Raw genomic sequence first — 12,747 nt, forward strand, 5'->3', positions numbered from 1 at the left:
TATGCCATAAACTACCAATTCGCAAACCCGCCGGCGTGACGCATGCGTTGCCACCAAACCACGACAATCCAGTACAAAAGCACTCACTAGTGATTAATAGAGTTTAAGCCTTTTTAATGTTATTGTTTTAGATTTTTGGCGTCAATTTAAAATTAAATTCTTTTTTCTTCGTTATCTTGCTAGCGTATCAAATTTATAAATATATTTGTATGTGTGTGTATATAATAGAGATTTTTTGAAGGTGCTACTCGCTGCATATTTATTAGCGACTAGTCATTGGGATGATTACTTTTTTACGAGTTACTTATGAAACGAGCTGACGGCTAGTACAGGATCCAGAATTTGTGGTAAATTAGCATAATATCTACATAGTTCTTGGCGAACTTATGCGTTTGACTATTTGCATGCAAATAAACGGACAGACGATCGGTGAAATTTGTATAAATAAGCTGGCGAACGGAAGTGTGTTATTAGTTCAAGACACTTGATTGAGTTAAGTGTAGCCAACCGTTAACGGAGCCAAATTGAAATGGTTAGTGTGAAGAAAAAGAGGAAACTTGCACCTCGGTGCATAAAGTGTGTTTAAAAGTGCTATGGAATAAAATAATTAATTAATTGAAAAATTAATTTAATTCAAAAAATTAATTAATTAATTTAAAAAATTTAATTTAAAAAAAATTAATTTACAAAAATTATTCAAAATATAAATTTGAACAAAAAAAATTATAATTAAAAAAATTAACATAATTAGTAGAATAAAAATTAATTTAAAAAATTTATTATAAACCAAAAATAAGAATATACGAAAAAAAATATTTTAATTAAAAAAATTAATTAATTAATTAACTTAATTAAAAATAATAATTAAAAAAAAAATTATTCAAAATATAAATTTCAGCAAAAAAAAATTAAAACAAATAACATAATTAGTTGCACAAAAATTAAATTAAAAACTAATTATAAATTAAAATTAATTGCAATACAAAAAAATTAAAACAAAAAACATAGCAAACTAAGTTTTTAGTCAGTTCGAGGATACCTAAGCAACACTGCGCATGAGAAAAAGTTCTGAAAAGAGCTATAACCCATCTATACGCTGAATCCTAATTTCTATCACCTCACTAATTATAATTTTTTTTATTATTTCAATATCCAAACCGCCAACTAATCCTTTTTCTTGCCCAAAATGCTTGCAGAAATTCTTTGTTGCTATTGCCTTCGCCGTTATTGCCAGCGTTGCTGCTGATGTCAGCCACCTGAGCAACACCTACCTGCCACCATCGGCTGCTGCTAGCTCCGTCTCTTCCGAGTACCTGCCACCAAGCTACTCGTCAGCTGCATCTGCTCCCAGCGTGATCTACGCTGCGCCAACCAGCTCGGTCTCCTCCTACTCAGCACCTGCCCGTTCCGTCTCTTCGTACTCTTCGGCTCCAGTTGCTGCCGCTTCGTACTCAGCACCCACATACTCAGCTCCATCTGTATCGTACTCGGCTCCATCACGTTCCGTTTCGTACTCAGCTCCAGTTGCTGCCGCTTCGTACTCAGCACCCACATACTCAGCTCCATCTGTATCGTACTCGGCTCCATCACGTTCCGTTTCTTACTCAGCTCCAGCTGCATCCTACTCAGCTCCAGTTGCTGCCGCTTCCTACTCAGCCCCAACATACTCAGCTCCAGCTGTATCCTACTCGGCTCCAGCTCGTTCCGTTTCTTACTCAGCTCCAGCTGCATCTTACTCAGCTCCAGTTGCTGCCGCTTCGTACTCAGCCCCAACATACTCAGCTCCAGCTGTATCCTACTCGGCTCCTGCTCGTTCCGTTTCTTACTCAGCTCCAGTTGCTGCCGCTTCATACTCGGCACCCACTTACTCAGCTCCAGCTGCCTCTTACTCGGCTCCAGTTGCTGCCGCTTCGTACTCAGCTCCCTCTTACTCTGGTGTTGATACCGCTTACGGTGCCAACGGTGGTTACATCTACCGCAAACGTCGTTAGGATTTCAAAATCATTGCTCTTTATATATATTTATATATGTAATTATGTGTGTACTTTGGAAAGACGAAGCGATAACGAAATAAAAACGCATTTGAAATAATTTTGTTAAGAAAATATGTATTTCGATTTGATTACAAAACTTTATTCTCACTTTCGTTAGGATTATGAAGATTGCTCTGCGCTAGCATCGGCAATTGTAGATATAAGATATTCTGTTTCTGCTTGAGTTTGACATTGGCGAGATTGTCACGTTTGCGGAAATAAATCGGCTGGGAGCTGACCTCGGCTGTGGCGACCAAATCGATGGGTTTGTGTACGGTGCCACCCATGACGCCCGGGTAAGGCCAGTCCGTCACAAGCTGTAAGCGATGACGTGTTATAAGATCTGTGGGCTTCACGTAAATGTTATGTGATGCCTCATCGCCGGGTCGTGGATAGAAATAAATATGCTCGGTCATGGGTTCGTGTACCGTTTGTGTGAGCACGCCGACGCAGAGCAGAGGTAACAGTGCAAAAAAGAACATCTGCAAAATTGTTAAAGAATTTATGTAAAAATTTGCACAATAATTTGCAACAAACCTTGGCCATCGTGCGAAAACCTTCCGCGCATGCGTAACAAACGGCGTCGTCTCAAACGCACAAGAATCGTGAAACTAAGTCATACACTTCACTTTCGCATATCTTTTATATGATGCGTACGTTAATTTCCCCATTTTCGCTGTTTTCTTCCCTGGTGCCTGCTGCGTCGAAGACGCACAGCCTAAAAGAAAGCAACAACAAACGAAGTTAATTAAGCCAATTTACGCCAAATAAACGACGCTTAATCTCGGCCACACGCTACATCGGGCGCCGCAACGCGCTTTACGCGGCCTACTACGCACACACGCCGTCCAAAGGCGACGCGGCGCACGGCCGACGGACACCTAGCCGCGTTCGGGTTTAACGAGTTTGCGCAAAGTCTACCTGTGGCCGTTGGCAGGCGCTCAGCTGTGGCGTGTTTTTATTTCACTTTTATTTCTACAGATAATTGTTTTTTGCGCACAATTCTCGCTTTTTTTTTGCCGCTGCAGCAGTTAACCTTAATTCTTGAACGCTTTTGATTCTTTGCCATAATAACAATAACAACAGCAATAAAAAAATTGCGCCACTTTGTCTCCAGCAGCAAGCGTGGCAACGCTTACGCGAAATAAACACGCTAATTCCTTTTAAGATAATTAAGAAATATTTAAGAAATAATCGTGTTTCGACTAACGGCAAAAAATTACATTCGTGCCCAACAACAACATATATGCACATTTAATGGCATTATGTAAATGAGCCTTTTTTTATGGAAATCTTACATAACCAAGCAAAGTCGTCGGTCCGTCGTACTTTCTAATTGTTAATCAAATTTTTTTAATTGTTTATTTATAAAGCAATTAGAACATCTTGGCTAACGGCACAATGTTATATAAGTAAGTGGTTGCCTTGTGCGGACGAAACCCAAATAATTTGGAGAAATGTTGGCAAGTAGACAGTGAATATGTAGAAGGATATAAATCCGGTTCGACACGGAACCGTACTATCAAGGGACCAAACTCACAATTGGATTTCCTTTCAAGGTTGGTTTCATTGGATATATGCGGTTCTTCCTTCCACTTCCTTAGAGGAACAATACAAAACCAGACTAAACATCAATGTCTTCAACTTTTAAGTGCGTTCTTTAATGGACTCTGCATCAGATCCGAGAAAGAGCTGCAGAGCCATCACTTCATTTACCTACCCAATATACGTATAAAGACACTCTCCTTACCCACCATGTCTAAATTAGCGTTTGGGGAAACGCATTTAAAAAGTGTTTCAAGTTCATATTTTGAACTCTTCGGAATACGATTTCTATATTGTAATACTTAAACATAAATAGTCTCAAAAATGAAACCGCACTGCATGGACGAAATATTTTAAAATATCGTTTGTTTACTCAAACGTAACCGCATATTTCCTCTTTCAAAGAAGCAACCAATGGCTCAAAGGCTTCATCGAACACTATTTACGTCAGCCTCGACTCTCAATGTACAATCACTTTTTCCAACCAATTCTGTTTCGGACTTAACATGAAGTTATTTATTATTGGGTACTCACAACGTGTCATAAATCAACGTAATATCAAAAAATCATAAATTTTTACACTAGTTTAAAAATTTGTTGTTGGATTGCATACTAAAATAAGTCTACCCAAATACAACTTTGAACGCCATGTTTTCGGATCGTTATAACTTTATGAGACTATGTGTAACCCCTATATATAAAGTTCTCTCTCGACAAACGTAAATAAAATATTAATACACTCTCCATACGTCCTTGTTAATATATAAGTAGTAGAGGTGGAAGACTATAGTTTCCGAGGCCGAGTCCTGAGGTATTAGGATGGATACCAAAAAGAATATTACTTGAACAGCTTTGAACGTCGGTCAGTTGAGGTACCTAGACACACCTTAGAACGGGATCGTAAGACCCTTACAGATCGACAAAGTCCTTTAAGCCTATCACACATTTCTTGAGATGGCTGATTTCAGTTTCAGCTGTGGCTTCTAGTAGGAATACCGTGTCTAGCAAAGGCTGGACAGTGGATGAGAAAGTGCCCAACAACTAGTAACCCAAATGGACTTTGCTCAGGGCAAGTAACGGGTTTTTCAATAAGGACGCTACAAAAGTAGACCGATAGGGACAGCAAACGACGCCCAATTTTTCGCACTCTTTTGACATTTATCTCAAGTAAGGTCATTTCATCATTGAAAGATATACGATCTAACAACGAGTCAAAATTATTAAAATTTACTAACGAAATGCGAAGTTAGTGTCCTCAACTTTAAGAGCGCTACGTCCAATTTTGGTCGTCGGAATACTGCTACCGCTAACGCATCCATTGAAGAAGACCCAAGTCAGTCTCACTCGTCGTTCTTAAGCGTTGGACACCTCTTTCACGTCGTTGTGGCGAATTTCGCGAAAATATCTTGGCCTACATCCTTACAAGATGCAATTAACGAAAGGACTGAAGTCGCTTGACCACCAGATTCGTCGTAAGCTCGTGAATTGGGCTGAGCAGCAACTTGAAAATGAGCCAGCGACGATTGTGAACTTCGTATTCATATCGAACGTGAAATTGCACCGATATCAGCCGATTTATGCTTGAAAACCGTCGAAAATTGGGTTCACGTTTGGACTTCTGTAAGCGTGCCCGTGGTGGCTACGCAAAAGAAATCGACTCCATATATAATGGCATCAAATGTGCTTTCACAGGAAGAAAGAACTTCATCAAGATCCCAAATATTTTTGTTTTATTTAAAAAAACTTTTATGGCGCTCTTATTGAGAAACCAGTTAATTAAGCAGATCTCTTGCATTCCACCTAGAATCATCTCGTAGTCGCACAAAGGCTGGTCGGCAAGTGTCACTTCCTGGCATTGCAAAAAGAAATTCGGGATTATGGATTTCCGAGTTAGGGTTGGCTTAAGTGGATATCTTACAAAGTATAGAGCAATGACCTGTGCGTAATATTTTGCGTAGTCAATATACCGGTAAGATAGAGTACGAGGTCCGAGACTCTTTCGCTTTAATAATTTTTTAATCGTTCCAACAGTACATAAATTTCGAAATTCCTTCACATTACCCTTTTTTGTTTAGAACCATGAGCTGTTTATACCAAACAATATGAACACTAACATCGTCTCGGCATTCATTAAGGTATGCTAGTAACGTGTAGCAAACTGGTATAAAAGGTTAAAAAAAATCTCTCCACAAGTTTATTGTTTTCATTTAAATTCTTTGGACAACTTTCACATATGAATATATACTATATGTAATTTATAACGGTATGCATTTATTTAATGCGATTTTATAAGTAAACAGTTTTTGTTTACTTATTTCGTGCTTGAAAGATAGACGCTGGAGCAGTGGGTATTACTTCATTCGACTTAAATTAAATTCAGATTATATTTTAATGGAATTGAATTATGATTAATCAGACTTGACGCAAACAACATTCGAAGCCAATTTCGAAGCTGTTTGGAAATTTCTTTTGTGATATTCGAAACTGACCTGGGCACTAAATGAGGCTATTTGCTTGTTTGGTCGAGCTTTCAAAAAGATTTTATGAAAAACTTTCTTTAGCGAAAATTTGTCAAGAAAGCGACCGTTAATTGAAAATTCTATTTAAGTAGATCGAAACTCAGAATTTTTATGAAACTCATACTCCACGACCTCCTGAGAAGATATATATTGTAACCTATGGCTCCGCGGTTAAGCAACGGGTCTTCCATTTCTTTGGATGTTATGCTACACCCTGTATGTGACTTCAACTTTTTTGAACCTTAGATATTTCTACGTTACGGGTTTTCGAGAGAAAGGTACTGCGGCTGCGCTGGCTAGGTGATGCCGTACGCATGGATGAAAATATTCCTGCTCTGAAAGTATTTGACGCAATACCCCCCGGTAAAAACAGAGGAAGGCCTCTACTCCGTTGGAAAAACCAGGTGTCTACGCCTGTAAAGAGGAAGAAGAGATATTTCGAAGTCCAAATTTCTTCTCCTTGTTTTTACCAGTGTTCCGAATGATTGTGTTTGGAACTACTATCTAAGCATTCCCGAGCCTTTGAGAATTTCGGCCGATAAGAGTGTTTGATTTATGCGTGATCGTAAGTCCGTGTTAGAGAGGAAAACATTGCGAAGGCTTCGGTATCGATAATCATTATTATGGTTATAAGAATGTTAGAAACAGAGCTTCTCTTGCCCTCTCTACATTACTTACAAACCAAAGTTATCTTCTTACAAAGTTGTTAACCTTTCAGATAATATCAATCTCTTGATTTCTAGTTCTTAAATTGAAACTCACAATGAGTTAGTTACCGTACTTTCATGGCTAACTTAGTACTGTAAAAACCAATTATATCAGCCATCAAAGACCCTGAATCTTGCTCCTTTTCATGATACAACCGTTCTGAGGAGAAATGCCAACTGTTCGGCGCAACACCTGAAAATGTCACTAATCCTAGGTTCTATAGCTGATCTCCGAAATGAAGATCACATTTGGAGTGTTAGGCACAAATTCTTTTAAAACCTGAAAATTCTTGTGATTGGATTTCATGTTTCAAGTATACGCCTTGAGCCCATTACTACTCAGTTTTGGAGTTTCATTCCTACTCGCGCAAACCGTGTCCTTATGGCCTTCATTGATGATGTCTTTCAAGTATAATATCGCAAGAATTAGACAGTTAACAGCTTCTACAACAGACATACATTCTATGAAAGTCCTTGAAGTCGCTCGTGAAGCTCAAGTGAGACTCAGGCGCGCAATAGTAAACCTTTAAAAAAGGGTTCTTATTCTGCGAAGTATCGTTCTGAGAAGTATCATTCGTTGCTTGTTCTTTGGTTGTGCGATTTTCTACGACTGAGGTATTCTCAGCATTTATTCGAATATTTATAGTCAGAACGCTGAAAGCTCGGACTCGTACAACCGCTTGCTATGAAAATGGATATTAACGTGCCTAAAGAGGCTGCGCTCAGAAATAGTAGATCTACGAGTATTGCTAGTTTAATGCTAGCCACCTCCAGTCAAAAAGCGCTGTAGTGGTAAGAAAGCCAAAAAATATAGGGTTGATATATGTTTTTTTGTATAGTAAACATCGAAAGTCGAAAACTTGGATAAATATTCTTTATTGGCGTAGCCACTGCTTACGCAGTTATAGCCGAGACGGCAGAAACGATTACTTTACATATGGCTTAAGCAGCTCACGACTTTCGGTCTTAGACCAAGAATCCTCTGGGTAGGCAAAAAACCATCCGTTTGAAGGCGACCTTGTTTGGGACTCACCACGTAAAAAAAACACTTCCAATGAAAGGAACTCGGATATATAGACTAATGCAAAAGTTAGCCAATATTTAAACAGACTAATTTATCCTTTAAATACAGATCCCTACAGCCTCAGAAGGACTTGCGCAGCTTCTCAATGGCATGAATACCTTCGCATGTTAGAGGCTCATCGAATGCGGACAGTGTTCTGAAAAATACTTTCCCATAAGAAAAGCGAGACTCGAATCAAAAATCCGCCGTAGCCAGTCAACTATGGAACTTAATCGGCTATACGAGTAGAGTGATTATATTATAATATAATATTACAGAAAAATCATCTTTGATTTGCTATTCTTCACAAAATTTTCTTTATAGAACAACTTCGTTCTCAGCGCCATCTATCAAGCGCTTTTACGACACATCTCCTTTATTATACAATATTAAATAATCCGCATAATCTTTAAATAAATCAAAAATTAAATTATGCAATTTTCTCACTTTGTTGACAACCTTTTAACACAGTTATTAGGCAAATACACACAACCACAATAACAAACATTGGCATATGGTCTAAGCTTGTGCCACAGTCGGCTCGGCATGTTTTCGTTCACACGCATAAACTATCTCTAATCACGTCGTTAAAGCGCAACTAATGGCGCTACATTCAATTAGACAATAAAATAATTCAATTCCAGCGATTATTTAAATAAAACCAAAATGAAACTATTGAGTTAATTTAGTAAAATGTATCAACTACTGTTTGTTCTGCGCGTGTTTAATAGATATTCCAGTTTGGCCATGGTTTTTGTTGCTGGTTAAGTTCATAAATATTTGGTTAAAGTACCATACACACTCACGTCCATATATCTATAGATATATACATACATACATACCTACACTGCATACTAATTTTAAATAATTAAAAAACTTAGCAAATAAGAAGAGAAAAAACAGTTAACAAGCTGCTGGCTGTCTGATTGAGCAAGTGTTGTTGTATTTGTTGTGTTTAAACAGCAAGACGCGCCAACGCCAATTTCGAAGACCAGAACAAATGATCGGAGTCTAATCAACACTCGAAGCTAGACTTCGAATTTGGCAAGGCTTGCAGGCGATGAAGCTTTGGTCTGTTTATATTTGGTATACGTGTGTTTGTGTGTGTATATGTGTAATCTCTTAAATTATTATATATTTATGTACAAGTATATGTTTATGCCAAATAACAAAGTAAGTAGCCAAATTGGCTTAAGCTTCACTTCAAGTCTAGGTACCAATCTTCTGCTGCTGCTTCTTCTTCTACTTTTCGTGTCTTCAAACGCATTTTTTACTCTGATACTCCAATTAGTCTCCCATTATTTGTTATTATTGCTTTTCTAATGCATTTTTGTATATGTATATTTATTAATATATAGATATATTTATATATGGTGCATGTGCCCATGTACCCAGTATGAAAATCTGGGAAAAGATACGGTCATAGTGAGCCCTGCACAATTTCTGATTCCCTTCATGTTCTTCTTAAAACGTAAAGGGTGTTTTTTAGACAAGTGGTTTTCTTGAAAAAAACAAAAACAAGCAGTTAATTTACAGTTATGATGATGAATATATTATAAAGATAATGGTTTGAGATTAAGTTCTAAAAATAATTTCGGGCAAGTGACTGTCTTGGCTGGCTCGAATAAATTTCCGCCGAAACTTAGACTAATTTCGATCACTTTTTGCTGCATTTGAGGTCGCATATCAGCAATAACGCGGCGAATATTCTCTTCGAAGGCATCAATCGCCTCGGGCTTATCTTCGTGGACAAGCGACTTCACAAAACTCACCAAGAAATAGTCCAGCGGTTTTAAATCTTACGATCTACGAGGCGAGATAACACGCTTATCAAAAGTGTCTTTAAATAAATTGATTGTTTCGATGGCTGTAGGGCTTGTAACGTGGTCTTGTGGGAACCAAAGGTCCCCCACTTTAACTACCCCCAATTCAGACACCTAAAAATCATTAATAACGGCTCTATAGTGTTCCCCATTGATAGTAACATTTGTAACATTGTAGCCAGCTTCATTTTTGAAGTGATATGGACCAAAGATTCGCTCTTCCCACAGAGAGCACCAAAAAGTGACTATTTGGGGATTCAACAGTGTATCAGCAAGGTTTTGAGGATTAGTCTCATACCAATTTCGAAAACTTTGTTTACTATCGTACCATTCAACCAAAAGTGAGCTTCTTCTTTGAACAAACTTTTTTTTGAAAACCGTGATCAGCGGCCTTTCCTTTTCGGCCCACTCACCATTTCATTTTAGCACGAATTGGATTTTGTAAGCCCGCAAACCAAGACTCTTCTGGCGCTTATGCGAGATGAACTCATTCGCGTCTTCTTGGTTGAAACTCAAACTCACAACCTTCCCAACACGAAGCTGTTGCTGATTCCGTACCGTAGATTTGTAAAAGTACCTCGCAATTTCCAGCAGGGTATGCTTGTATGTATGTAGTCAAGTATGTACATATGTAAGCATTTATAGATATTTGGATATACGCGCTTCACTTAAGCTGATAACATTAATTTCATCGGCTAGAAATGTTTGGTTAAACCCGTTTTAATTAATGAATTGACTTTCGAATTAACCAAATACTTGCGTGAAGAAAGACGCAAGAACACCTTTTCAAACAAGAAACCCAAAATTTTTTGCAGACATTTATTTTTTCACCTCTACTTATTACTCATATTCAAGCATCGCTCATTTGGCCGAATTAAATAGATTCTCGTATAAAAGTTGCACGATTTCTAGCAAACATCAACAGTCTCAGATTTCCAGTTCAACAATCTAGAAGTCCTGCAGAAAATATGGTAAAGGCTAGCAGCTCTAGCTCCAGCAACTCAATATCACCTATCAGCACTTGAAACTCGAGCTCTGACCGTCTTTTCCTTTGCAGAAATTCTTCGCTATCACCACCGTTATTGCCTTGTTGGGCGTCAGCGCCAATGCGCTGAGCAACACCTATTTGCCGCCACAGGCCTCAGCTTCGAACTCAATCAGCAGCTATGCCGCGCCCGCCTCCTACGCTGCACCATCCATATCTCATGCGAGCTTCGCACCAGCTCCCAGCCGTCATGTGGCACCATCAGGTGGCTTCGCATCTGCAGGCGGTTTTGGCGGCAGCGGTGCTGCTTCGGCTCAACACGTTAGCTACGCTCCTGCACCCTCGTTCCATGCCGCAGCGCCAGTTGCTGCTCCACGTCCACAGGTGCACCATGCGCCAGTCGCTGCCGCTTCTCACAACGTAGCTTCGTACGCCGCTCCGGCACCACGACCTCAGGTAGGTTTCGCGTCCTCGGGTGGTTTTGGCGGTTTTGGTGCTGCTTCTGGTCAGCAAGCTGCTTACGCTCCAGCACCACGTCCTCAAGTACATCACGCTCCAGTTGCAGCTGCCTCAAATGTAGCTTACTCTGCTCCAGCTCCACGTCCTCAAGCTTACCACGCTCCAGTTGCTGCCGCCTCAAATGTAGCTTACTCTGCTGCCCCAGCACCACGTCCTCAAGTACATCACGCTCCAGTTGCCGCCGCCTCAAATGTGGCTTACTCTGCTGCCCCAGCACCACGTCCTCAAGTACATCATGCTCCAGTTGCCGCCGCCTCACATGTAGCTCCTGCTTTCGCTCCAGCTCCGAGACCAGTCGCTGCCTACTCCGCTCCTGCTACTGGCTTCTCCGGCGGTTTCGGTGGACAAGGTGCTGCTTCTAGCGGTCACGCCAGCTATGCCGCCCCAGTCGGCGCTGCTTCCAATGCCGGATATGGTTACTCCGCACCAGTTGTGGCTGCTTCGGCCCCACAAGTTAGTTACGCTGCTCCAGCACCAGCCACAGCTCCAGTTCAATTTGCTGCTCCTTCCAACATTCAGCAAGTTGTTGCCGCTGGTTCCTCCAACTATGGCACTAAATATGCCGCCAATGGTGGTTATGAATACCGTTACAGACACAGGAACTAAGCAATTGTATTGTCGATTAAATTCAGTATTTGAACTTCGATGCTGACCCAAGTTTTCAGTCAGCGGACAAACGATTACACGACAAATAAACGAAAGTGATATCAAGCAAAATATGATTATGGTTTTGGGTTTTTATTACTTTATAGATTCGTTTTGTTCAATGTGCAATTGAGGGCCTAGCTTTGCTCAAGAGTACGAAGAGAGATCTCATGCTAATGGAACTCATTTCATTTAAGAGTTGACAGCTGCTTGCCGACCATTAACTCTTGCAAATCAACATCGCATTTTGGACTAGACGTGAAGGCAGTTTTAACCAAGTTTATTACTCCAACTTTGGCTCTGGGAAAGCAGTCATATCAGACTCTTCTAAGCATACCTTGACGTATTTCTATAACACGAAAGACTCGCAAAGAAAGCAGACAATTATAGATAATTGGAAGAACTTAGGGTTTGAATCGAAAACTTAGTCGATGCGTATTCCATATACAGTAAACTTTCAAGTCTAGTGGACGTAAGGCAGGTTCGAAAGTAATTCGACCGAGGAGAACTTGTCTAAAAGAGGAATGAAAAGAATCCTGCGACTAAAAAAATTTCTAGAAGGCTTAAAATTATTGTGAAAGAGATCCATCACTTTCCATGTAGGAAGATAAAAGAATACACGATCTAAACTAATTCAACGTGGTTCCCTCAAAAGATCAAAGGAGCTCTAATATTGTCCAAATATTAGAAGATTTAATAGTATTTCCAGGAAAATATTTATCTTGATTTTGGTGGACTAACTTTTGCTCTTAGCTTTCGAATGGACTCCGATCAAGCAGACATAACCTTACTTTCTTTTAAATATTAGTCTTCAATGGATAAAGCTAGCTCAAACACAGATTTAATTAATTTAACCCCCTTAAAGTTACTCATTACTTTCAAACCTCTCAGACATTGGTCTATATAAA

General features: G+C 39.6%; 3 protein-coding genes across 3 annotated transcripts; 2 read left to right on the forward strand and 1 right to left on the reverse strand.

The window, feature by feature from the left end:
* Positions 1–422: 422 nt before the first annotated feature.
* On the forward strand, positions 423–2,105 carry LOC125778053 (cuticle protein 16.5-like). Its single transcript, XM_049454162.1, has 2 exons — positions 423–532; positions 1,197–2,105. Exons 1-2 carry the CDS (start codon positions 530–532, stop codon positions 1,989–1,991), a joined length of 798 nt encoding a protein of 265 aa, XP_049310119.1. The 5' UTR covers positions 423–529; the 3' UTR covers positions 1,992–2,105.
* Positions 2,102–2,951, reverse strand: LOC105229802 (uncharacterized). The gene is made up of 2 exons (XM_011210261.3): positions 2,571–2,951; positions 2,102–2,515 (listed from the first exon to the last, which is right to left on the reverse strand). Exons 1-2 carry the CDS (start codon positions 2,577–2,579, stop codon positions 2,123–2,125), a joined length of 402 nt encoding a protein of 133 aa, XP_011208563.2. The 5' UTR covers positions 2,580–2,951; the 3' UTR covers positions 2,102–2,122.
* A 7,558-nt stretch (positions 2,952–10,509) lies between these two features.
* LOC105229743 (skin secretory protein xP2) lies at positions 10,510–11,916 on the forward strand. The gene is made up of 2 exons (XM_011210176.3): positions 10,510–10,661; positions 10,748–11,916. Exons 1-2 carry the CDS (start codon positions 10,659–10,661, stop codon positions 11,798–11,800), a joined length of 1,056 nt encoding a protein of 351 aa, XP_011208478.2. The 5' UTR covers positions 10,510–10,658; the 3' UTR covers positions 11,801–11,916.
* The last annotated feature ends 831 nt before the right edge of the window (positions 11,917–12,747 follow it).

This window comes from Bactrocera dorsalis, chromosome 4 (assembly GCF_023373825.1).
Source record: "Bactrocera dorsalis isolate Fly_Bdor chromosome 4, ASM2337382v1, whole genome shotgun sequence".
Lineage (NCBI taxonomy): Eukaryota > Metazoa > Arthropoda > Insecta > Diptera > Tephritidae > Bactrocera > Bactrocera dorsalis.